Raw genomic sequence first — 23,841 nt, 5'->3', positions numbered from 1 at the left:
GCTGACAATTAAATGTTGACTCAACAAACGACTTCACCATAATAAGCCCCAAACGAAAAAAAAAAAAAAAATCCACATTATTAATTTTAGCTGTTGGTCTGAAGTAAAAATTACAAATATTCATTCACCAAACATAAAACTGTGCTTTGGAAATTTATCAAACAGAAGTGAAAATAGTATTTGTGTTTGGCGAACAAACCTTGCAGCAAAAGCGCGTGTACGCATGCGCGTGAGAGTCGTTTGTTGGATAGGGTTTAAATTCCAGCGCAGCAATGGCAGAGCTCCTCCGAAACATCATATTCAGGCGATTTCCTTCATCAAAGATATGGTGAGTAGTGAATTCTGTATGTATTGAATCGTTTTTAAGTTTAGCCAAATGCAAGTGTCAGTAATTCCTGACATAAAACGAAAAGCATGGGTATTACGTTAGCCTGCCGCTCCGTCATAATGTTGTACACAACACGTTAACGTTAATTACAGACATTGCTCTGGCTAGTTATATGTTACCGGTTGTCAGTTCTACTGTAGCCTTATTTATTTTCTATAAAACAAAATATTATGTAAAACACAAGCCTCCCTTATTGATTTCAACTTGAAAATATTAAACATTGATTTGGAGTTGTTCTTAAAGGTACAGTTCACCCCCAAATCAAATTGTACTAGTTCACTCAGGCACATGTGGTTTCAAACTTTTGTAAGTTTCTGTCTTCTGTTGAACACTAAATGCCATATTTAGAAAAAAGCTGAAACCTGTAACCATTTATTTCCATAGTAGGAAAAACAAATACTATGGAAGTCAATGGTTACAGGTTTCCAGCTTTCTTTAAAATATTTTCTTTACAGAAGATTGAAAGAAAAACAGGTTTGGAATAAATGAAGGGAGCGTAAATTACGGCAGGATTTTCAGTTCTGTGTGAAAGAAAACCTGTTTTTTGTCTTCTGCTGTTATTTACTCACTGTAAATGATATTTAGAAGCATTGCGGTAAACAAACAGGTGCCTGGCCAAAGTGACATTTTACATATAAATGCGCAATTTACCACATAGCATTCTCACAGTATGGAAAGTATTAATTACTATAGGGTTACTATGCTAATAACTATGTGAACATCCACATTCTGTTATTGTAAAATTACATTTGTGATCCAACAGGAATAGTGTTTTTGAAAATGACACAGTATTATGGTGACATTTGAATATGTATTTGATATAGGCTTAATATTGACATTGCCGTTTTATATTTCTAACATACAGGGCCATTGGAAAACCACAGAGATGCAATGAAGATGGGAATCCTTGTTAGCATCAGGAGCATGATGAAGTTTAAGAGCCCTGTCAACTGTGCTGAATGTCTGCTGTCCTGGAAGAGGAGATGATGGTGCTCGACAATAGGAGACTTTATCAATGCATCTTCTGTGCTTTTGGATTATAGTATCTACTCAACCTGGAATACGATGACTAAATAGGTTTACATGGTAAATATTTGAAACAGATGCAGCTTTATGTGCTTGAAGTTCCTCTTGAAGATTTTTTTTTACTTTTCTTGAAACTTTTGTGAGTTTTTTTTCTGTTCTGGAATCATCTGTGTCAACTGGGTAAAGGAACCCATTGTTTAGATTTGATGGTGCTTTTGACGATTTTAATATTCATTTATTAATTTTCCTTCAGCTCAGTCCCCTGTTTATCAGGGGGAGCCACAGCGGAATGAACCGTTCATTGTTTATATGCAAATATATTAGATGTTTAATGTTAATGAATGGGTTTAACCATTAAAAATGTGATTTCATAAGTTCAGATTATCTTTTGTAGAATGAAAGTATCCAGGTGACAACACTAAACAATGGTTAAAGTAACCGCACAAAAATACTCACATTTTATGCTGTTTTTATTTTTTTATTTTATATATTTTTGCAGATATTTGGGATATATATTAAGTACACTTTAGCTCTAGGTATTGACCTTATTCCTCACTTCTTTTTTGGCTGGAGATTTCCGCTCTCATTCACTTCCATTGATTTTTAGACGTTAAAAACTGTTTGTTATGATGCTTGATGTTGCAAACTGATATTTTCTTAATATATTATTCTGCTTTGTCTGTAGAGTCATAAACACACTAGTTTGTAGAGCAAGTAGTTTGTCTGTTTTCTGCTGTTTAATATTCCTAGTCATTTCTCCCACAGGGCACTGAATCAGATGTTCTGAAACAAATCGGAAAAACTTCCGCCTTAAAGAATGAGGTCAATAATAGGAGAAATAAAATGCTGGAATTTATAGGGTATACTTTGTTGAAATGTGTAATGTATTTGTTATTCTAAAGTACTTTTACAATAGCGTCTCTTTAATGAAAATAAATAAATAAATGTGGCAGTGTTTAGTGTATTTTGATTTTGATTATTCTATTATTCATTTTCTTTTAGGACAACGAGGAATAAACAATTCAGTAAAGTTGCTTTAGCATTGTTTACCAATATACAATTAACCAATATACATTTTTTAATTAGGTGAAACCAAAAAAGCTTGTTGCACACAATCTAAAACATTCAATTGGGCCAAAAACATGATTGAGCAGACTTGATGGTTTTTTTATTGGCTCAACACATTATTTCTCATTGAGCCAATGTTGACAGGCTGTTGCCACAATTGAATTTAGATGTGACCAGTCACTAGGAAATGAAGTTTGGGGAGTAAATTATATTTAAATTTATTTAAATAAATATTATATTGATTCATTTTTTACAGCGTATAAATAATTAGAATTTATATTTATAACATAATTGTAAATATTATTCAATCAAAAAATTTAATAAATTATTTAAACATTTGTTTTATTTGGTGTATGTTTTATTATTATGATTATTATTATTATGGCTTATTTTATTATAGTTTTATTATAGTTTTAATAGTGCAATTAGTGGTGGGTTGTTTTGAAAATCAGGTTAAAAGGGTAATAATAATTCCAGAATTGTTACTTTTATTTGTTAATTATAACTTGATAAAAATCAACAGAATAGAGGAAAAAGAAAAGAATCGCAGCCTCTTTTATATGTATTAAATGACAAATTTATTAATTGATTCATTTATTTAGAATGGTTGCTTCCACGAATCCTGCGACTTCCACATCTTCAGGTGATTCTGATGTAAATCTGCTGTCCAGAATCAGCTGGTTTGTCTTAGTCGGGCATCTCCGCTGAGACCAGTCCACTATGGGTGACCCTGCCGGTATCTGTGAAGTACCAGTGGCGAAGCTCTCAGCATCACTGATGCACACAAGCCCTCACAGCACGTCAAGCTGCAAACCACGTGAGGGACCCTAACCTAACCTACCCTAACCTAACAGACACCGCAAACCACTAAACGCATCGAAACTCTCAGAAGAGTCCAGCGACCGACCAGCAACACGAGAACAACCGCTCAGAAAACCTCGACAACCGTGCAGAAAACCACCTGAAACATCCTGAAGACCACCGAGCAAACCAAGAACTTCAAGTCACCAACACCAAGAATCAATAAAAACAACCAATTGATGAAACAAAACATGCAAAAGGAAACTTACTGTGAACTTGCTCTACAACTATGTACACTATATACATACGCAGGCCTGCAGTGTGGTTTGGGACACTGTGGAGACTCAGCGTCTGGCCCTCTTTCTGCTGGGCTTCTCAGGCAGTGGCTCTCCACTGATGTCCACATGGACTCGAGGAGCCATGATGTTTGGTCTGGACCCACATCTGCGTTCTGTAATGAGGATTCGTCCATCAGCCAGCACCGTCTCCTCCATCACAGGACACCTGAGCGCCTCCCACAGCCGCTGCTTGATCTCCAGGCCCAGCTGAAGGCTGTAGGGACGACTCTTGAGCATGGGCTCGACCACAGAGCGGTAGATGTCCTGGTAGGCCTGAACGCTGTAGCCATGGATCGAGAGTGGCTCCTCCTGCTGTCCCACGTCCACTGAAGGCACTGAGGATGCTGGACGGATTTGGGGCAGGACAGCTGCGTTCTTCAGGTGATGCTCCTTCAGACCTGGGGAAGAGATACAGCTGTAAGTATGATCCAACCTGATCACAGCTGCAGGATCCTGAACCGACGGGACACCCTCCAGCAGGAAGTCCTTCAGGTGTGCTGGAAGACTCCTGGTTCGTCTGAGGCGCCGCTGCTCCATGATTATCAACTTTCCAAATCAGACAATCTGGTGAAACTTGTCAAAGTGAAGAGTTGAAAGAGCTCAAGTGATCAGATTCAGAGAGATGTGTTGATTTCAGTGTAAACTCTGGTTGCCGTGGTGACAGAATATTGGAGTCAATTAAATGTAAACAACACTTGATCAGCAGAAAGTCAATCAGAGCAGTAGAGGAGTTCTTCTCTATTGCTTCTCTATTACACGTTGTGTCATTTTTACATTATAAATAAGTAAATATAGTGTGAACTAAACAAAATGTGTAATACAGAAACATGAACACTTTCAGTTAAATTTCATTAAAATCAGTTGGGGGTAAGCAGATATCCTGATAATTATAATTATTATTATTTTTTATCATAATCAGATCTAGATCCCAAAACAATAATAAAAACGAAAACATACATACAGTTTTGTCTTTTATTTAATTATTTACTTATTTATTTATTTTCATAATCAACTTTAATCAAATTTTGTCGCAATCAAACTTTATTTTACCAAATTTCAAATACGTTTTTTTTATCTGATCATATTTTTGCATTAATTATTTCATTATTAGATTCTATAAAACAAAATTACACTGTAAATAAAATAATTGTTGACGCTGACAATTAAATGTTGACTCAACAAACGACTTCACCATAATAAGCCCCAAACGAAAAAAAAAAAAAAAAATCCACATTATTAATTTTAGCTGTTGGTCTGAAGTAAAAATTACAAATATTCATTCACCAAACATAAAACTGTGCTTTGGAAATTTATCAAACAGAAGTGAAAATAGTATTTGTGTTTGGCGAACAAACCTTGCAGCAAAAGCGCGTGTACGCATGCGCGTGAGAGTCGTTTGTTGGATAGGGTTTAAATTCCAGCGCAGCAATGGCAGAGCTCCTCCGAAACATCATATTCAGGCGATTTCCTTCATCAAAGATATGGTGAGTAGTGAATTCTGTATGTATTGAATCGTTTTTAAGTTTAGCCAAATGCAAGTGTCAGTAATTCCTGACATAAAACGAAAAGCATGGGTATTACGTTAGCCTGCCGCTCCGTCATAATGTTGTACACAACACGTTAACGTTAATTACAGACATTGCTCTGGCTAGTTATATGTTACCGGTTGTCAGTTCTACTGTAGCCTTATTTATTTTCTATAAAACAAAATATTATGTAAAACACAAGCCTCCCTTATTGATTTCAACTTGAAAATATTAAACATTGATTTGGAGTTGTTCTTAAAGGTACAGTTCACCCCCAAATCAAATTGTACTAGTTCACTCAGGCACATGTGGTTTCAAACTTTTGTAAGTTTCTGTCTTCTGTTGAACACTAAATGCCATATTTAGAAAAAAGCTGAAACCTGTAACCATTTATTTCCATAGTAGGAAAAACAAATACTATGGAAGTCAATGGTTACAGGTTTCCAGCTTTCTTTAAAATATTTTCTTTACAGAAGATTGAAAGAAAAACAGGTTTGGAATAAATGAAGGGAGCGTAAATTACGGCAGGATTTTCAGTTCTGTGTGAAAGAAAACCTGTTTTTTGTCTTCTGCTGTTATTTACTCACTGTAAATGATATTTAGAAGCATTGCGGTAAACAAACAGGTGCCTGGCCAAAGTGACATTTTACATATAAATGCGCAATTTACCACATAGCATTCTCACAGTATGGAAAGTATTAATTACTATAGGGTTACTATGCTAATAACTATGTGAACATCCACATTCTGTTATTGTAAAATTACATTTGTGATCCAACAGGAATAGTGTTTTTGAAAATGACACAGTATTATGGTGACATTTGAATATGTATTTGATATAGGCTTAATATTGACATTGCCGTTTTATATTTCTAACATACAGGGCCATTGGAAAACCACAGAGATGCAATGAAGATGGGAATCCTTGTTAGCATCAGGAGCATGATGAAGTTTAAGAGCCCTGTCAACTGTGCTGAATGTCTGCTGTCCTGGAAGAGGAGATGATGGTGCTCGACAATAGGAGACTTTATCAATGCATCTTCTGTGCTTTTGGATTATAGTATCTACTCAACCTGGAATACGATGACTAAATAGGTTTACATGGTAAATATTTGAAACAGATGCAGCTTTATGTGCTTGAAGTTCCTCTTGAAGATTTTTTTTTACTTTTCTTGAAACTTTTGTGAGTTTTTTTTCTGTTCTGGAATCATCTGTGTCAACTGGGTAAAGGAACCCATTGTTTAGATTTGATGGTGCTTTTGACGATTTTAATATTCATTTATTAATTTTCCTTCAGCTCAGTCCCCTGTTTATCAGGGGGAGCCACAGCGGAATGAACCGTTCATTGTTTATATGCAAATATATTAGATGTTTAATGTTAATGAATGGGTTTAACCATTAAAAATGTGATTTCATAAGTTCAGATTATCTTTTGTAGAATGAAAGTATCCAGGTGACAACACTAAACAATGGTTAAAGTAACCGCACAAAAATACTCACATTTTATGCTGTTTTTATTTTTTTATTTTATATATTTTTGCAGATATTTGGGATATATATTAAGTACACTTTAGCTCTAGGTATTGACCTTATTCCTCACTTCTTTTTTGGCTGGAGATTTCCGCTCTCATTCACTTCCATTGATTTTTAGACGTTAAAAACTGTTTGTTATGATGCTTGATGTTGCAAACTGATATTTTCTTAATATATTATTCTGCTTTGTCTGTAGAGTCATAAACACACTAGTTTGTAGAGCAAGTAGTTTGTCTGTTTTCTGCTGTTTAATATTCCTAGTCATTTCTCCCACAGGGCACTGAATCAGATGTTCTGAAACAAATCGGAAAAACTTCCGCCTTAAAGAATGAGGTCAATAATAGGAGAAATAAAATGCTGGAATTTATAGGGTATACTTTGTTGAAATGTGTAATGTATTTGTTATTCTAAAGTACTTTTACAATAGCGTCTCTTTAATGAAAATAAATAAATAAATGTGGCAGTGTTTAGTGTATTTTGATTTTGATTATTCTATTATTCATTTTCTTTTAGGACAACGAGGAATAAACAATTCAGTAAAGTTGCTTTAGCATTGTTTACCAATATACAATTAACCAATATACATTTTTTAATTAGGTGAAACCAAAAAAGCTTGTTGCACACAATCTAAAACATTCAATTGGGCCAAAAACATGATTGAGCAGACTTGATGGTTTTTTTATTGGCTCAACACATTATTTCTCATTGAGCCAATGTTGACAGGCTGTTGCCACAATTGAATTTAGATGTGACCAGTCACTAGGAAATGAAGTTTGGGGAGTAAATTATATTTAAATTTATTTAAATAAATATTATATTGATTCATTTTTTACAGCGTATAAATAATTAGAATTTATATTTATAACATAATTGTAAATATTATTCAATCAAAAAATTTAATAAATTATTTAAACATTTGTTTTATTTGGTGTATGTTTTATTATTATGATTATTATTATTATGGCTTATTTTATTATAGTTTTATTATAGTTTTAATAGTGCAATTAGTGGTGGGTTGTTTTGAAAATCAGGTTAAAAGGGTAATAATAATTCCAGAATTGTTACTTTTATTTGTTAATTATAACTTGATAAAAATCAACAGAATAGAGGAAAAAGAAAAGAATCGCAGCCTCTTTTATATGTATTAAATGACAAATTTATTAATTGATTCATTTATTTAGAATGGTTGCTTCCACGAATCCTGCGACTTCCACATCTTCAGGTGATTCTGATGTAAATCTGCTGTCCAGAATCAGCTGGTTTGTCTTAGTCGGGCATCTCCGCTGAGACCAGTCCACTATGGGTGACCCTGCCGGTATCTGTGAAGTACCAGTGGCGAAGCTCTCAGCATCACTGATGCACACAAGCCCTCACAGCACGTCAAGCTGCAAACCACGTGAGGGACCCTAACCTAACCTACCCTAACCTAACAGACACCGCAAACCACTAAACGCATCGAAACTCTCAGAAGAGTCCAGCGACCGACCAGCAACACGAGAACAACCGCTCAGAAAACCTCGACAACCGTGCAGAAAACCACCTGAAACATCCTGAAGACCACCGAGCAAACCAAGAACTTCAAGTCACCAACACCAAGAATCAATAAAAACAACCAATTGATGAAACAAAACATGCAAAAGGAAACTTACTGTGAACTTGCTCTACAACTATGTACACTATATACATACGCAGGCCTGCAGTGTGGTTTGGGACACTGTGGAGACTCAGCGTCTGGCCCTCTTTCTGCTGGGCTTCTCAGGCAGTGGCTCTCCACTGATGTCCACATGGACTCGAGGAGCCATGATGTTTGGTCTGGACCCACATCTGCGTTCTGTAATGAGGATTCGTCCATCAGCCAGCACCGTCTCCTCCATCACAGGACACCTGAGCGCCTCCCACAGCCGCTGCTTGATCTCCAGGCCCAGCTGAAGGCTGTAGGGACGACTCTTGAGCATGGGCTCGACCACAGAGCGGTAGATGTCCTGGTAGGCCTGAACGCTGTAGCCATGGATCGAGAGTGGCTCCTCCTGCTGTCCCACGTCCACTGAAGGCACTGAGGATGCTGGACGGATTTGGGGCAGGACAGCTGCGTTCTTCAGGTGATGCTCCTTCAGACCTGGGGAAGCGATACAGCTGTAAGTATGATCCAACCTGATCACAGCTGCAGGATCCTGAACCGACGGGACACCCTCCAGCAGGAAGTCCTTCAGGTGTGCTGGAAGACTCCTGGTTCGTCTGAGGCACCGCTGCTCCATGATTATCAACTTTCCAAATCAGACAATCTGGTGAAACTTGTCAAAGTGAAGAGTTGAAAGAGCTCAAGTGATCAGATTCAGAGAGATGTGTTGATTTCAGTGTAAACTCTGGTTGCCGTGGTGACAGAATATTGGAGTCAATTAAATGTAAACAACACTTGATCAGCAGAAAGTCAATCAGAGCAGTAGAGGAGTTCTTCTCTATTGCTTCTCTATTACACGTTGTGTCATTTTTACATTATAAATAAGTAAATATAGTGTGAACTAAACAAAATGTGTAATACAGAAACATGAACACTTTCAGTTAAATTTCATTAAAATCAGTTGGGGGTAAGCAGATATCCTGATAATTATTATTATTTTTTATCATAATCAGATCTAGATCCCAAAACAATAAAAAAACGAAAACATACATACAGTTTTGTCTTTTATTTAATTATTTACTTATTTACTTATTTATTTATTTATTTATTTATTTTCATAATCAATTTTTATCAAATTTTGTTGCAATTAAACTTTATTTAACCAAATTTCAATTACGTTTTTTTATCTGATCATATTTTTGCATGAATTATTTCATTATTAGATTCTATAAAACAAAATTACACTGTAAATAAAATAATTGTTGACGCTGACAATTAAATATTGACTCAACAAATGACTTCACAATAATAAGCCCCAAACGAAAAAAAAAATCCACATAATTAATTTTAGCTGTTGGTCTGAAGTAAAAATTACAAATATTCATTCACCAAACATAAAACTGTGCTTTGGAAATTTATCAAACAGAAGTGAAAATAGTATTTGTGTTTGGCGAACAAACCTTGCAGCAAAAGCGCGTGTACGCATGCGCGTGAGAGTCGTTTGTTGGATAGGGTTTAAATTCCAGCGCAGCAATGGCAGAGCTCCTCCGAAACATCATATTCAGGCGATTTCCTTCATCAAAGATATGGTGAGTAGTGAATTCTGTATGTATTGAATCGTTTTTAAGTTTAGCCAAATGCAAGTGTCAGTAATTCCTGACATAAAACGAAAAGCATGGGTATTACGTTAGCCTGCCGCTCCGTCATAATGTTGTACACAACACGTTAACGTTAATTACAGACATTGCTCTGGCTAGTTATATGTTACCGGTTGTCAGTTCTACTGTAGCCTTATTTATTTTCTATAAAACAAAATATTATGTAAAACACAAGCCTGCCTTATTGATTTCAACTTGAAAATATTAAACATTGATTTGGAGTTGTTCTTAAAGGTACAGTTCACCCCCAAATCAAATTGTACTAGTTCACTCAGGCACATGTGGTTTCAAACTTTTGTAAGTTTCTGTCTTCTGTTGAACACTAAATGCCATATTTAAAAAAAAAAAAGGTGAAACCTGTAACCATTTATTTCCATAGTAGGAAAAACAAATACTATGGAAGTCAATGGTTACAGGTTTCCAGCTTTCTTTAAAAAAAATTTATTTAAATAAGAATAAAGGAAGGGAGCGTAAATTACGGAAGGATTTTCAGTTTTGTGTGAAAGAAAACCTGTTTTTTGTCTTCTGCTGTTATTTACTTATAATGTAAAGTATATAGGGATGTTTTAAAAATCTATTGATATAAAAAGAATTAGAAACATTATAAAGATGACAGATTGAAAGTCTTGTTTATAACACTTTTTATTGTTTCTTAAACTGGAATGATATACAACAAATGCATATTTTACAGTAACCTGAATGCATTATTAATGTAAAATAATGCAAAATGTTCACGTCAAAATGAACATTTATTCTGTTAATAATTGTATCAGTACATTTTTTAAGCTCACACGTGCTCACACACAGGTTTGCTTTTGAGAATTGTGGAGACGCTTACCGGCCATTTTATTAGGTACACCTGTCCAACTGCTCGATAATGCAAATTTTAAATCCCCTTTCTGATCACATGGCAGCAACTCAATGTGTTTAGGCAAGTAGACGTGATCAAAATGGTTCAGGCTGGTGGTGGTGGTGTAATGGTGGGGGGGATATTTTTGAACATGACAAAGAGTTTACTGTACTCAAATGGCCTCCACAGTCACCAGATCCCAACTCAGTAGAGCACCTTTGGTATGTGGTGAATGGGAGATTCACATCATAAATGTGCAGTTCTAATGCTACTCAGAATGTACCTAGTACAAGTAAGGTGTACCTAATAAAGTGGCCGGTGAGTTTAGTGTACAAGCTGCATTTTCTATTGCCCTACACCCAACCCTATCCCTAAACTCAACTCTTACAGGAACTGTTTTACTTTCTGAAGTCATTCTGTATAATTTATAAGCTCTTTGAGAAATGAGAACATCAGCAATGTCCTCATAATCCACCACCTTCTTTTAATATGTGTCATACACATGTAGTTATACAGATTTTTGAACTGAGATGTCACAAAAACATGTACACACAAAAAAATGAGGGTGCATTATCACATTTTTTGTATTTATTGTCAGAAAAAAAACCTTCTAAATTACAAAATATTTATTTGGAAGAAATATCTTTAGGCCTTTATAGTTTGCATCATATATTAACTCTCAAAAACAGTGAGTGTGTGAGGGTTAGAAAGAGAAATAGATATTATTTCGCCCTCTAGTGTTCATAGAGGGGTACAGCAAAACAAAATCAATAACAAGCAGAGATCTGAAATGTGTAAGTACTTTAATAACATTACGCTCTCCACACGCATCACAGAACACGCCAAATACTGCTACAAAAATACTCTTTTCTACAAAATACTTCAATCAGTTTTTAAACACTTCATAGCTGCATCGAGCTGACGTTAAAAGATCCGACTGTGACAGAAAAACAATTAAAACGTCAAACAATAAAACATAGAAAGATAAAAACATAGAAAGGACACAGTAAATAAATACATTTTAAACAATAATAAAATAATTGGAGTTAATCCTGTTTTGAGTGTGTTAATATGCAGGTTTTCCTGTATGAGCTTAAAAAAACAACACCAAGCAAGCAGAATATTTACAGCACTTCCTGTGCATTATGTACAGAGATAATGTTATATACAGACAGCACACTTGATTAGACCAAAGTGATGGAGTCTTTGAGCTTTGACGGTCATATGTGTTTTCCTGTGAGGAAAAAGAGAGGATGGTCCTCTTTGGCATTTGCGGTCTGAAACTCATCGCTTAGACGAAACCGCCATTCGTCCTCCAGTTCCAGCCGCACCACAGTCTGGCGCAGTGAGCTCCGGTTAGGACAGATCACACACAGAGTCGCTCCTACAGTAGCAAAGAGCAAATAAACAGAGGGTTTTCCAGTGTTTATCACAGTGTTACACAGGCAAGCAGAAAGTCGGAGCTTTAGTTTATCTCCTGTGTCTTTACCTTTCAGGAACTGGAACTTTTTAAGGAATCCAGGAGTCACAAAGGAGTCACAGAAGTATAAGAGAAGGCCACTAAAGAGCAGTCCGGTAGTGCTAAAGTTGATGGAGTGAGGTCTGGAGCTGACAAAGCAAACTGTCACCTGGAAACAGGCACGCACGCACGCGCACACACACACGCAAACACACAAAACATTTATTTACAATCATGTGATAATAAGCGAACAGATGTGCTTGTTTTCCATGCTGTATAATGGCTTTATTCTGTATCATTTTCTGCTTTAAATGCTTCAACTCTTTAAAGCAGGGAGCATTTTGGTTGGTTGCATGTTTTTTTTGTCTATCAGCGGGAAACTAAATCCTGAAAGTGATTCAAAAGATACTGTAGTGCTGAATAATTTATAGTTATGTTGCAAACTCTCCCATTGTTCTATATTTACAATAATTTTAAAAACTGTTTTATTTATTTGTCATCCATCCAGTGAACACCTCTATATACACTCACCAGCCACTTTATTAGGTACAATTGCTTGGTAACACAAATTTCTTATCAGCCAATCACATGGCAGCAACTCAATGCATTTAGGCATATAGACCTGGTCAAGACGATCTGCTGCAGTTCAAATAGAGCATCAGAATGGGGAAGAAAGATGATTTAAGTCACTTTGAGAATGGTCTAAGAAACAGAAGATATTCAGTAAGTGGCAGTTCTGTTGGCGCAAATGCCTTGTTGATGCCAGAGGACCCCTTGAGTACCTTATAACGGAGTATCGTTGCTGACCTTGTCTATGCCTTAATGACCACGGTGTACCTATCTTCTAAAGGCTACTTCCAGCAGGATAACACACCATGTCATAAAGCACAAATCATCTCAGGCTGGTTTCTTGATCATGACAATGAGTTCACTGTACTTAAATGGCCCCTAGAGTCACCAGATCTCAATCCAATAGAGAGGTGGAACAGGAGATTCGCATTATAGATGTGCAGCTGACAAATCTGCAGCAACTGCATAATGCTATCTTGTCAATATGGACCAAAATCTCTGAGGAATACTTTCAGTACCTTGTTGAATCTATGCCAAGAAGGATTACGCCAGCTCTGAAGGCAAAAGTGGGTCCAACCCAGTACTAGTATGGTGTACCTAATAAAGTGGCCGGTGAGTGTATTTGCTTTTTTTGGAAGTTGATTTTGGTAGATGTTTGGTGCGTGTTGCATTCCCAAAATACACATTAAAAGCAACCCACACTCAAATGCAGTGATTTGTTGTAGAGCACTATTAACTGTAAAACAAGGCGCTAAAATTGCTAAATCATGAGCTGCTAGGGTTAAAAGAACACATTGCCAAGGTTCACTCTTAAACAGGCAGTGCAGGATTTCATGTTTGCTAATTATACTAAGCCATATTGTGATTTCAGTTTTATTTCACACAGGTCTACATTGTTTTTCTTTTTAAATAGTATAGTAAAGTACCTCTGGTCCAAGGTTTAAGTAGCAGTCCACAGAGAGGATGGGGTGGCTGTAGTTCTGGGCGCTAAGGGGGAAGAGGCGATGGCTGGTGTGCTGAAGGTATTTCTCCAGCAGTAGTTGAGCTGGTGTGGCCAAAAACACATGCTTGCTGTCTGGAGCACAGATGTATTGAGATGGCTGGATTGTGGTGGGGACGTCTGTCATCTGTGGAGGATTCAGAAAAATCATTTAATTGGATGAAATCATACGAAATAGATCTCTACAGTAAAATGGATTTGGATGTTGGCTAGAACTTACCTTGGTCTTGATGATGAAGGTGCCATATCCACCAATGGCAATCTGCTTCTTCATCACACTGAAGTTGTTGAACCTGCAGATGAGGAGTCCCGCACTGTGTACTCGCAGGTTGAAGTCCACATCATCACATGTGAAACTATTGTAGACAGAGTTGAATGGAACATGTCAATAGTTATACAATAATGCTGGATGAACTAATGAAATTAGTTCTTAGGACTAACCGGTTCTGGTTGTACTGTACATTCTGTGTGAGGTCCACGTTCAGTAAGAGGAAGTCGTGGAGGTGTCCACGTGAGAAGGGCTCTTTTTGGCATCCAGCAACTCCTCCACGACTGGACCACTTCCTCATGCCGCATAAACCATACTGAGTGATATCTGGAGAAGACTCCATGTGCTGAAGAACCTGTTTCAAGGACACATTTCTTTCGGTCTCGGTGGTGCCGCTGAAAACATACAGACACAGGATTACGGATAAATGATAAGGATGGATCAATATTTAGTTTGATAAAGTCTGGTCTGTTATCTTAAAACTGGAATTTTAAAAATGTTTATTTAATCTTTTTTACATATTAATAATAATAATAATAATAACAATAATAGAGATTACATTTACATTTAGTCATTTAGCAGACGCTTTTATCCATGTACAAAAACAAATTTCTAGCTAATACAAATAGTTTAACCTTCTGGTTGGTTATTTTAGACCGAAAAATACTGGTTTTTGAATTTAAAAAATGACAGAATCATTGGAATGGTCCCCATTCCAATGATTCGAGCTTGCTAAGTGGTTCTAGAAAAAAAAAAAATAGTAACAGTTGTGGTCTTAGCAGTCAAATGACTGCCATATGGCATGAATGGGAAATAATAAATAAAATATCAACATTCAGAGAATATTATGTCTGCAAAAATACAAATCCACCATTTAAAACTCAATGGGGACACACTAAAGTAACAAGAATGTAAAATAGACTAAAGTGGAATGAACCACCAACTTATTCAGTACATGTTTTACGCTGTGGATGCCCTTCCAGCCACAACCCTGGAAAACATCCATACACACTCATTCATACTTGCACACTACAGCCAATTTTAGCTTATCAAATTAACTTATACTACATGTCTTTGGACATGTGGGAGAAACCTGAGCACCCGGAGGAAACCCATACGAATATGGGGAGAACATGCTCCACACAGAAACGCAACTGACCCAGCCAAGGCTCAAACTAGTGACCTTCTTGCTGTGAGGCAATCGTGCTACCCACTGTGCCACAGTGACGCCCTGAAAAAATATTTTTAAAGAAAAACATATTTGATTGTACTAGAAAAAAGTAAGTATTTTACAGGCGGTTATCCCTTTTTGACCGGCTGAGACCACTAGTGTAGTTCACAAACAAGGTTTAATTGTCAGTGCAATAGCCTAGTGGTTGGCGCGCTGACATATGGTGCAGTAGCACTTCAGGGCACCCTGAGTTCAAATCCTGGCTCAAGGACATTTCCCATCTCCACCCCTCTCTCTCTCTCCCACTTTGCTTCCTGTCTGAAATACTGTGCTATCAACTTAATAAAGGCCAAAAGCAAATCTTTAAAAAACAAAAAACAAATAAGGTTTAAATAAAAACTAATAATTTTTACAATAATTATATATATAAAATAATATTACAATTTATATATATATATATATATATATATATATATATATATACATACGCACACACACACACAAAAGTCAAATCTCTCTCTCTCTAATAACACAATAAGATAAAACATTTGTTACATTTATTAGAAATAAACATATATAATATTATAATAATAACAAACCACAAAATTTAGCACCTTTTTGGATCAACATCAACACTGTTCCACATGACACAGGAATCATCTGCGAGGATGATGAAGGGCCAGACGTCTTGTGGTCGATTGCCATGCTCTACTCGCCTACTTCGCTCTAATTCCAGGTTATGATAGGAGAGCTCTTTAATCAGAAAGTGAGCTGCTCCTGAGAATGTGGGAGAGAAGGCAAATTTATTAGACCTCGCAATGACCACAGCATGACCAGTATAATCTACTGATGGTTACCTATTCCTGCTCCATTGAAGACAGTGGGCAGGACAAGCATTATATGGTTGGGCCAGTATTTCTTGTATACGGCCATCTCATACTCTTTAATCACTAGAATGTGCAGATGGGTGGCTCCTTCCATGGCATGATAAAGATTAAACAGGCCGTGTTCGTGCCGACCAGTTGTAGGTGTGAAAATTGGACTTTTGATAGCATCTGGACTCTGCAAGCATTAAAATTTGATTTTAGTCACTAAATGTCTGGGACTAGTCAAGCTTAGTCAGCTAAGCTCTTTGAGGCCATTTTAATCATACACTTACGGCACATTTGGTTTTTATTAGTTCAAGGCTGGTCATTACCCAGTCAGAAGTAAGTGGCAGTCTCATGCTCTCTAACTGGCCTCCTGATTGGCTGAAAGAGAAGTGGTGCTCTTTAGATTTGGGGATGATAAAGTAGAGCTGGATTTCCTCTCCCAGTAGAAGGTGAGAGAAGGTAAAGGCATGAAGGGTGGACTCGTACAGCTGCAAACAGAAAATGAACACCCCAAAATGAAGTCTGAACAAATTATATGCATAAAAATAAGGTTTTTCTGTTTATAGCCAAACAGTAAATGATAATCTACCATCAAACTGTCTTTGGCCAATCAGAATGAAGTACTGAAGAGAGCTGTTAGATAAAAGGACTCACCTGATACTGTGGATTGAAACCCATATACTGGTGACACTGTTCACAATGATGATATGTGTTGTATGCTGCATATTTAGAAAGTTTGATCCGTGTTGTTCGTCTGCGTAAATAAACATCTTCCTGCCGCCTGGAGTTTCCATCTAAAGAGGTAAAGATGATTTGAATAATACTTAGCTACTTAAATGTATACCATAACATTCAACTTAAAATTACTGCACGATTGTCTTGATGGTCTCACCATCTGAATTCGGAGTGAAGTCTGGTGAGTATATAGTGCTAATATCCTCGTATTTAGGGTCATGGATGGTGTAATCGAAAGGCATCCCTCTTACAATTTCGGTGTTGGGGCATGATGCAACAGGTTGATGATATCGCACCAAATCTGTCTCACAGTCTGGAGAAGAAAAAATACAAGTCATTTCACTGATACATACTGTATAGGATGTGATGATATGAATGGGGCGAATGATCTGACAGGGACTGAAACAAAAAAAACATATATATATTTTGCAATACCAGATTAAGATTTGTAAATGATTCTAATAAAAAAAAGGTAAAATTTATTACATTAAAAAGGCTTACACAAACCGTGTGATGGTTTAAGTACACCGACTCTTTATCAGACAGATGGCTGGGCACTTAGATTGATGTGCATGCTTTTTTCCCATTCTTTCTCATGGGAAATACAACAAAAGGTTTCATGATCCCTTTTATTTTCGATTCAATAGATTTTAAATGTTGATTTTTAGTTATTTTGGTAAAGTTGGAAATCGTTTTTGCCAATTTTAAGTTAGATCACTAAATGTTTTTGAATATGGGTGGTTGGGGGAATAAGTGTGTGAAAATGTATTTACATATATATCAGATACGTGTAACTTTGGTTCTGGAGGTCCACTGTTCTGCGCAGTTTATCTCCAACTTAACTGATTGGGTTAATTTTACTAAATATAACTAAACATGGTAATTAATTACTGCATTCTATTCCTGATGACTCATCCCCATGCCCTAGTCCCTTCGGGGGGATCCCTACCCTCTGGATTGACAGCTTCGACGGGATTAGGGAATAGAGATTAGTCCTTCCAAATGGAAACACCAAACAACTTCCCTCCAAAAAGGATCATAGAGGCCTGACATGTCCACCAGTTATACCCAACAAAATGCTTCATTCCGAAGGGTCCTTCAAAATGGCCAGTCTGAGCACTCTGGTTTGGAAAAGTACTCTGAATTGCTCTTTGGAGGGTGGTAAATCCTATTCGGACTGCACAGAATGTGTTCAAGATCACTAGATAGCTAAAGGCAGTTGTATTTCATTTGGGTTTAAGGAAATCTCTATAGGACAGTGGCCCTCAAGGACAGATGCTGCCCTATTCCTGATATATATTGTGGCTACATACTAAGTTTCATCTGCATGACTTAATTTGTTCTCCATTATAGTAGCTTAAATGGTATCTATGTACTAAAAAGCTCCCTCATTTTAATCATAATGAAATTAAGACAATAAATTCATACAATGTGGCCATGATGTACTTAAAAGAGGTAAAAAAATCTTCATTTGTGGTCCAATGACCCCTTTGATTCCTACCACGATACTTACTGCAGTTGATGTCTTCTTCATCATAGATGTCCACCTCCATCAGCCTAATCAGCATGCGGGACAGAATCCCCAGGAACTGCAGATATGCCCCTGTCTTCCCCACCTGTACACACAACACATTCCATTGTAACCCATCATCCAAACGTAGTCACGGCCAATCATTTTTTAGTCTTTTAGATCCTCATTTACCTGTGGGGGCCCACTCAGCAACAACTTTCGTGGGTGGAAGTTATCAGTTCGTCCTTCAGCTCGGTTAGTGCTGTCCATGTGATGGGGTTTGGGGATCGTCCATTGGCGATAGTACAGTGACTGTTCAGTGCAGGTCATCATCTTGCTGAGCAGGGGTCTAAAGGAGCTGACCCACTCCACTGAAGGGTGAGGGAGGAAAGAAGTAGACTTGGGCAGACCACTGGAATCCACAGTGGTGATAAGGTCGTAGACGGTTTTAGGAAGCAGCACCACAGGCGGACGGCTGAGATTACGTGCCCAGGAGCAGCTCTGCCGAAGAGGAGAGGCTCGTGTGGACGAAGAGCCAGACGAGGTGGATTTGGACTGTCGCCTCTGCTTGGGCTGCTTTTCTGAATCCAGAGGATTACAGTCAGGCTGTGGGCGCTGAGAGGCAGCTGGGGAGGCCTGGTTACCCAGCTTAGGAAGATCGCTGTTTACTATAGACCACCAGAGAGAGGCAAGGTCAGTTTTAGATGATTCCTTAAAATACATACTGCAACCTTTGAATTGACCAGTTTTCTTTCTAAAAAGCAAAGCCCACTTTGCTTGATATTTTTTTCTATGCTTTTATTATTGTTAAAGATGCACCAAAAAATGAAAAAATTCTATCATTTATTTACTCTCTACTTGTTTTGTATTTGTTCTGATCAACACAAACAAGGATATATTGAAGAATGTTGGAAACCGGTAACCACTGACTTCCATAGTATTTTTTTTCTTTCTGATATTCAAGTCAATAGTTAGCAGTCTCCAAAATTATTTTTAATATATTTTGTTGTGTTCAACAAAACAAAAAAAACTCAAACCGGTTTGCAACAAGTCATGGGTTAGTGAATGATGATGACAGAATTTTCCCTTTTGGGTGAATTGTCACTTTGAAGTGATAGTTCATTCATAGGTTATGCATTCCATGCCATTGCAAGGTGTTTATGGAGTTAAATTGGCAAAAGCAATAACATATATTATTTTAAATGACAAAAAAAAAAAAATGCTAAAATCATTAACAGTTTTAAAGAGTTGTTTCACCTCGAAAATTTAAACGACCTCAACATTTACTTTCCCTCATTTGTTTATAAGTATAAATTTGTTTATAAACCTTTATAAGTTTCTTTCTTCTGTTGAACACAAAGGAAGATTTTTTAAAGAATGCTGATGGTGGCACACAGACTTCCATAATAGAAAAAAATACTAAAGAGGTCAATGGGTCCCAGCATTAAAAAAAGTTATATTGCTTTCAACAGAAGACAGAAAGTGAAGGGTGAGTAATTGATGACAGGATTTTCCTTTTAGGGCAAAGGTACAATTAAAGGACAACTTTTGCCAATGAATAAGCAAGGATATCCATGGAGAAAGTGCACTTATTCTATATTCATACACTATAATTAGTGATGCAGCATTATTTTTTATATCTGATTGTTGGTTGCCATATTTTGCAAACAAATGGGACGATTCCGATTGCTTATTTCTGATTTATTGATTAATATATTTTTTAAAAACAAAACAAAAAGGGGCCGATTCCATTTGCAGAGTTTTTAAAAATAATTTATTTTAGTTTTTTTGTAAGCAAGAAACAAGAAAGAATAAAAATATCAGTACATGTACAATTGGATTTATTTATTTGCTCTTTAACAGACTGAACCATTTAAAATTAAGGCAACCACTGCATTTTAATTGAAGAAAGATGCTACATATTGTACATGTAGCATGGGAAGTTTCAAATATAACTTAGAAACTATAATTTCAAAATCCTGCCTCTAAAACTCCAAATGATGCTACATAAAACTTTCCTGCACAAAACAAAAACAATAAGTTCAGTGAAACGATTGAAATGAAAATGCAAATCCACTCACTGCCAGCATGTGAAATAACTTTACACAAAGGACCTTGGCATTTTTAAATGAGATTTTAAATATGCATTGTACAAAAATAAAATACAATCACACCTTTCTGAAGATGATCAGTACCTTTCATATAAATCCTCCCTCGATTCAGTATTCTGAGATTTTTTCCAGTATTATATTTCAGTGAAATGCTTGTAAATATTGTGCTGCTCTGCCCTTTATAGTAGTTTGCCTGCTGTTGTGACTGTGCTCAGCCTTTAGGCCTCTGTTGACATCCTGTTTACAGATTGCAATGCTTTCAGATTGATGTTTACACACATTTGGGAAAAGTCTGAAACGAAGACTGGACGAAAGAAACGAAAAAGGTACTTGATTTATTGTCAGTAGACCAGTGCATTTCTAACTGTAATGATACAAAGATAATAAAAAATCAGTTAAAAGTCACCATTTCATTTTAAATCAATATAGATTTTGATTGATTGAGTGATTGTTTCTGTTTATTAGAAATATCCCCAAAGGAAGAAACTGTTCTACCCATGTGCACATGCAGTCATTTGAGGTGGATAGTCTCCATTTCCTCTTTCTTGGGAAAAAATCCTCTTCCTCCCCAAAGCTGTGCTGAAGACTGAAGATGATATAAGGTTGAGCTGACTAACATCTTGATTTTCTTCCTCCTTTATTACCTCAAAGTTTAGGGCAGGGGTGGTGTGCTTTGACCATGACAATGTCTATTTAATTTAGTGTAAAAATTATCTTTATGCTGTAATATTTTCCCAAGCATTTCACAGTAAATGGTTTATGCTTATGTATTCTAGCTTTGCAATACTGACCATCCACCACAACCTCTTCCTCCTCGTTGTCAGTGCTGCTGAGTTTTTCAGGGTCACTCTCAGAGAGGTCACTGGGTGCGTTCGGCCCATGCTGGCCATCTTGTTTTGTCTTGAGTATGTAGGCAGCTAGTCCCAGCTCCTGCTCCAGGGTGGTGCGCTGCAGAGACCAGCAGCTGATAACACGCAGGTCACAATACTTCAGAGATCTGAGGACAGAGGAACAACATGGGTGTGAGGTAAGCCTAAATGTGGTCATACATCGAATGAAAATCCAAACGTATGGATTAGATATGTTCATGTCAAGGTGCAAGGCCTGTCATGATAAGGAACTTTTGTTGTGCGATATATTGTCACAGAAAATGATGTGATAAGCGAAATTATTATCATATTATTGTTGATTTTAATCGTGATTTTAACAGTTTATGCCACTGATTATATAAAAGCATAATAATGCAAATAGCCAAACCTTTTAAAATACTTAACATTCTTAAGGTTATTTAAATTCTATAATCTGATGTAAAAAGGTAAATGTCTCATTATATATACTACTTAACGTTCTATTAGGTAATTGTCCAATTATAAACTTTGACACTGGTAAGGTTGAAAGTAAATGTCATTGTAAAATAGCTTTAACCTTATTTGTAAATATATATTGCAATGGCAAAAAAATATTGAGCTCATCTCCAAGTATTGCACGATAAGTCGATAAATTGATTATTCTGACAGGCCAACAAGGCACCAAACAAACAGTCCAAAACAATCTCTCCAATCATCAAATATGGCAAAATTCAACAATACAAGATTAGCATTGTACATTCATATAAAATAGAGTATTCATGTTTTTAAAGATGTGGTGTGCAACTCGTCAAGTACAAACCATGAAAGTAAAGCTATTGTGTTATAATTTTAGGTGCTATTTCCTATGAATTACTAATGAATTTCCAAGACTTGATTAATAACCACTGAATGAAACAGCTCTCTTTGTGCTTTCAAATCAAATCTTGTAGGCATGTTTTTCTCTTCATGATCTCATAAAAGCAGTATGTAGCTTAAAACATGACATTTACAATTCAACACATGATCAATATAGAATATTATATAATGTAGTATTGTGATTAAAGTGATAATACAATCTGTCATTAAAAAACAAACAACTCACTCACCATTTGAAAGAAAACTAAACAAATGTGACAACATAAAATAATTTTTTAAAAGACCTTAAATTGCCTCAGGTAATTATTTTTCTGAGGTCTTGCTGACCTCTGTACAGATTTACCAACCATTTTCTAAGTAAACAAACAAAATAGATTAGCAAGCTTTAAAAGGCCCATTTCTGGGTAAACAGTTCTAGGTAAATAATTAAACATTTTGCAGAAACAAAAGCAGTTTTTTAATTATTAAATTAAATCAAATAATAAGTAGATATTTATCAGCTTCATCACTCTAATGGTGTCTAAACATTTACATATGTCATTCTTTAATAATCCATACTGTAAGAAATAAACAAGTTGCTATCAGTGTTTAACCTAGGTAAAGATTCTCCCTGTGGATCCATGCCAGTTAAGATGAGAATACAGGGTAAAGCCTCCAGCTCTAGATACGTGCGAGGAGCCCAGTCTGGATCCAAGATCTTTAGCCATACCTGGAGACACATTAAGAGCAAATGGATCCACACATTAATGATGGATATCAGTAATAATACAATGGGTAAAAAGAATAAAAAGAATAATTAAGGGTGAAAGTATCTATTTCAGATTTAAACAATCAAATATTTAATGTTTTTAGCACATTATATATTTAGAAATTACAATTTTAACATTGGGGTGCACAGTGGTGCAGTGGGTAGCAAGTTCGCCTCACAGCAAGAAGCCTCAGCTGGGTCAGTAGGTGTTTCTGTGTGGAGTTTGCATGTTCTCCCTGTGTTTGTGTGGGTTTACTGTTTCACCCTGGTTTCCCCCACAGTGTAAAGATATGTGGTATAGATGAATTGGGTAAGCTAAATTGTCCGTAGTGTTGCAGCTGAAAGGGCAGCTGCTGCGTAAAACCCATGCTGGACAAGTTAGCGGTTCATTCCGCTGTGGCAACCCCAGTTTAATATAGCCACTAAGCCGAAAAGAAAATCAATGAATAAATGAATTTTAAAATTAAATGATGCAGTGTTTTTAATTCTAATAACCAAACTGAAGGAGGACAATTTTTTTGGCTCAAGCTGTGGATAAAGGTTTAATTTTCTCACATAATTTTATCACCAATTGACCTAAGCCCAACTGTAAATCAGTGAAATGGTCATTTATTTGGGGCCACCAGATCTCCAGATGTTCAGTAAGGTTCAGGTCCGTTGGTGGTCAATAAATCCTTCTTTCACTATTGAAACCGGATTACCCTGGAAATGCATTTATTGTAGTTGTTTAAGAAGTAAAAACAAAGTAGGCTTTTTATCCAGTGTGTGATGCCCTGTGAGTCTTCAAAGTTTCTCGGCAAGCAATCATACGGGTGTAGATACATCTGTACCAGCTCTGCTACTCGACTCTCCAGTGCATTTATGTGG

At 36.5% G+C, this 23,841-nt stretch overlaps 1 protein-coding gene and 3 long non-coding RNA genes across 4 annotated transcripts in view; 3 read left to right on the top strand and 1 right to left on the bottom strand.

Moving 5' to 3' along the window:
* Window positions 1-223: 223 nt before the first annotated feature.
* LOC147839962 (uncharacterized) lies at window positions 224-2,360 on the top strand. Its single transcript, XR_015513539.1, has 2 exons — window positions 224-328; window positions 1,254-2,360. It is a non-coding gene; the product is annotated as an uncharacterized LOC147839962 (long non-coding RNA).
* Window positions 2,361-5,000: 2,640 nt separating this feature from the next.
* LOC147833112 (uncharacterized) lies at window positions 5,001-7,137 on the top strand. The gene is made up of 2 exons (XR_015513542.1): window positions 5,001-5,105; window positions 6,031-7,137. It is a non-coding gene; the product is annotated as an uncharacterized LOC147833112 (long non-coding RNA).
* A 4,455-nt stretch (window positions 7,138-11,592) lies between these two features.
* The window catches only part of greb1 (growth regulating estrogen receptor binding 1), a 50,864-nt gene continuing 38,615 nt past the window's right edge, over window positions 11,593-23,841 (bottom strand). The window contains exons 19-32 of the mRNA XM_087290680.1: window positions 22,820-22,935; window positions 21,294-21,499; window positions 18,584-19,059; window positions 18,395-18,497; window positions 17,039-17,194; window positions 16,801-16,940; window positions 16,473-16,634; window positions 16,132-16,336; window positions 15,889-16,051; window positions 14,277-14,498; window positions 14,056-14,191; window positions 13,762-13,962; window positions 12,296-12,434; window positions 11,593-12,190 (exon numbers count right to left, since the gene is read on the bottom strand). Of these exons, the coding sequence (XP_087146806.1) occupies window positions 12,027-12,190; window positions 12,296-12,434; window positions 13,762-13,962; window positions 14,056-14,191; window positions 14,277-14,498; window positions 15,889-16,051; window positions 16,132-16,336; window positions 16,473-16,634; window positions 16,801-16,940; window positions 17,039-17,194; window positions 18,395-18,497; window positions 18,584-19,059; window positions 21,294-21,499; window positions 22,820-22,935 (2,589 nt within the window). The 3' untranslated portion in view covers window positions 11,593-12,026. The remainder of the gene's footprint in view (window positions 12,191-12,295; window positions 12,435-13,761; window positions 13,963-14,055; window positions 14,192-14,276; window positions 14,499-15,888; window positions 16,052-16,131; window positions 16,337-16,472; window positions 16,635-16,800; window positions 16,941-17,038; window positions 17,195-18,394; window positions 18,498-18,583; window positions 19,060-21,293; window positions 21,500-22,819; window positions 22,936-23,841) is intronic.
* On the top strand, window positions 17,090-23,403 carry LOC141378599 (uncharacterized). The gene is made up of 3 exons (XR_015513544.1): window positions 17,090-19,084; window positions 20,766-20,828; window positions 20,968-23,403. It is a non-coding gene; the product is annotated as an uncharacterized LOC141378599 (long non-coding RNA).

This window comes from Danio rerio, chromosome 17 (assembly GCF_052040795.2).
Source record: "Danio rerio strain M-AB ecotype USA chromosome 17, GRCz13ab, whole genome shotgun sequence".
Taxonomy (NCBI): Eukaryota; Metazoa; Chordata; class Actinopteri; order Cypriniformes; family Danionidae; genus Danio; species Danio rerio.
This window is presented reverse-complemented; position numbering and strand designations above follow the sequence as displayed.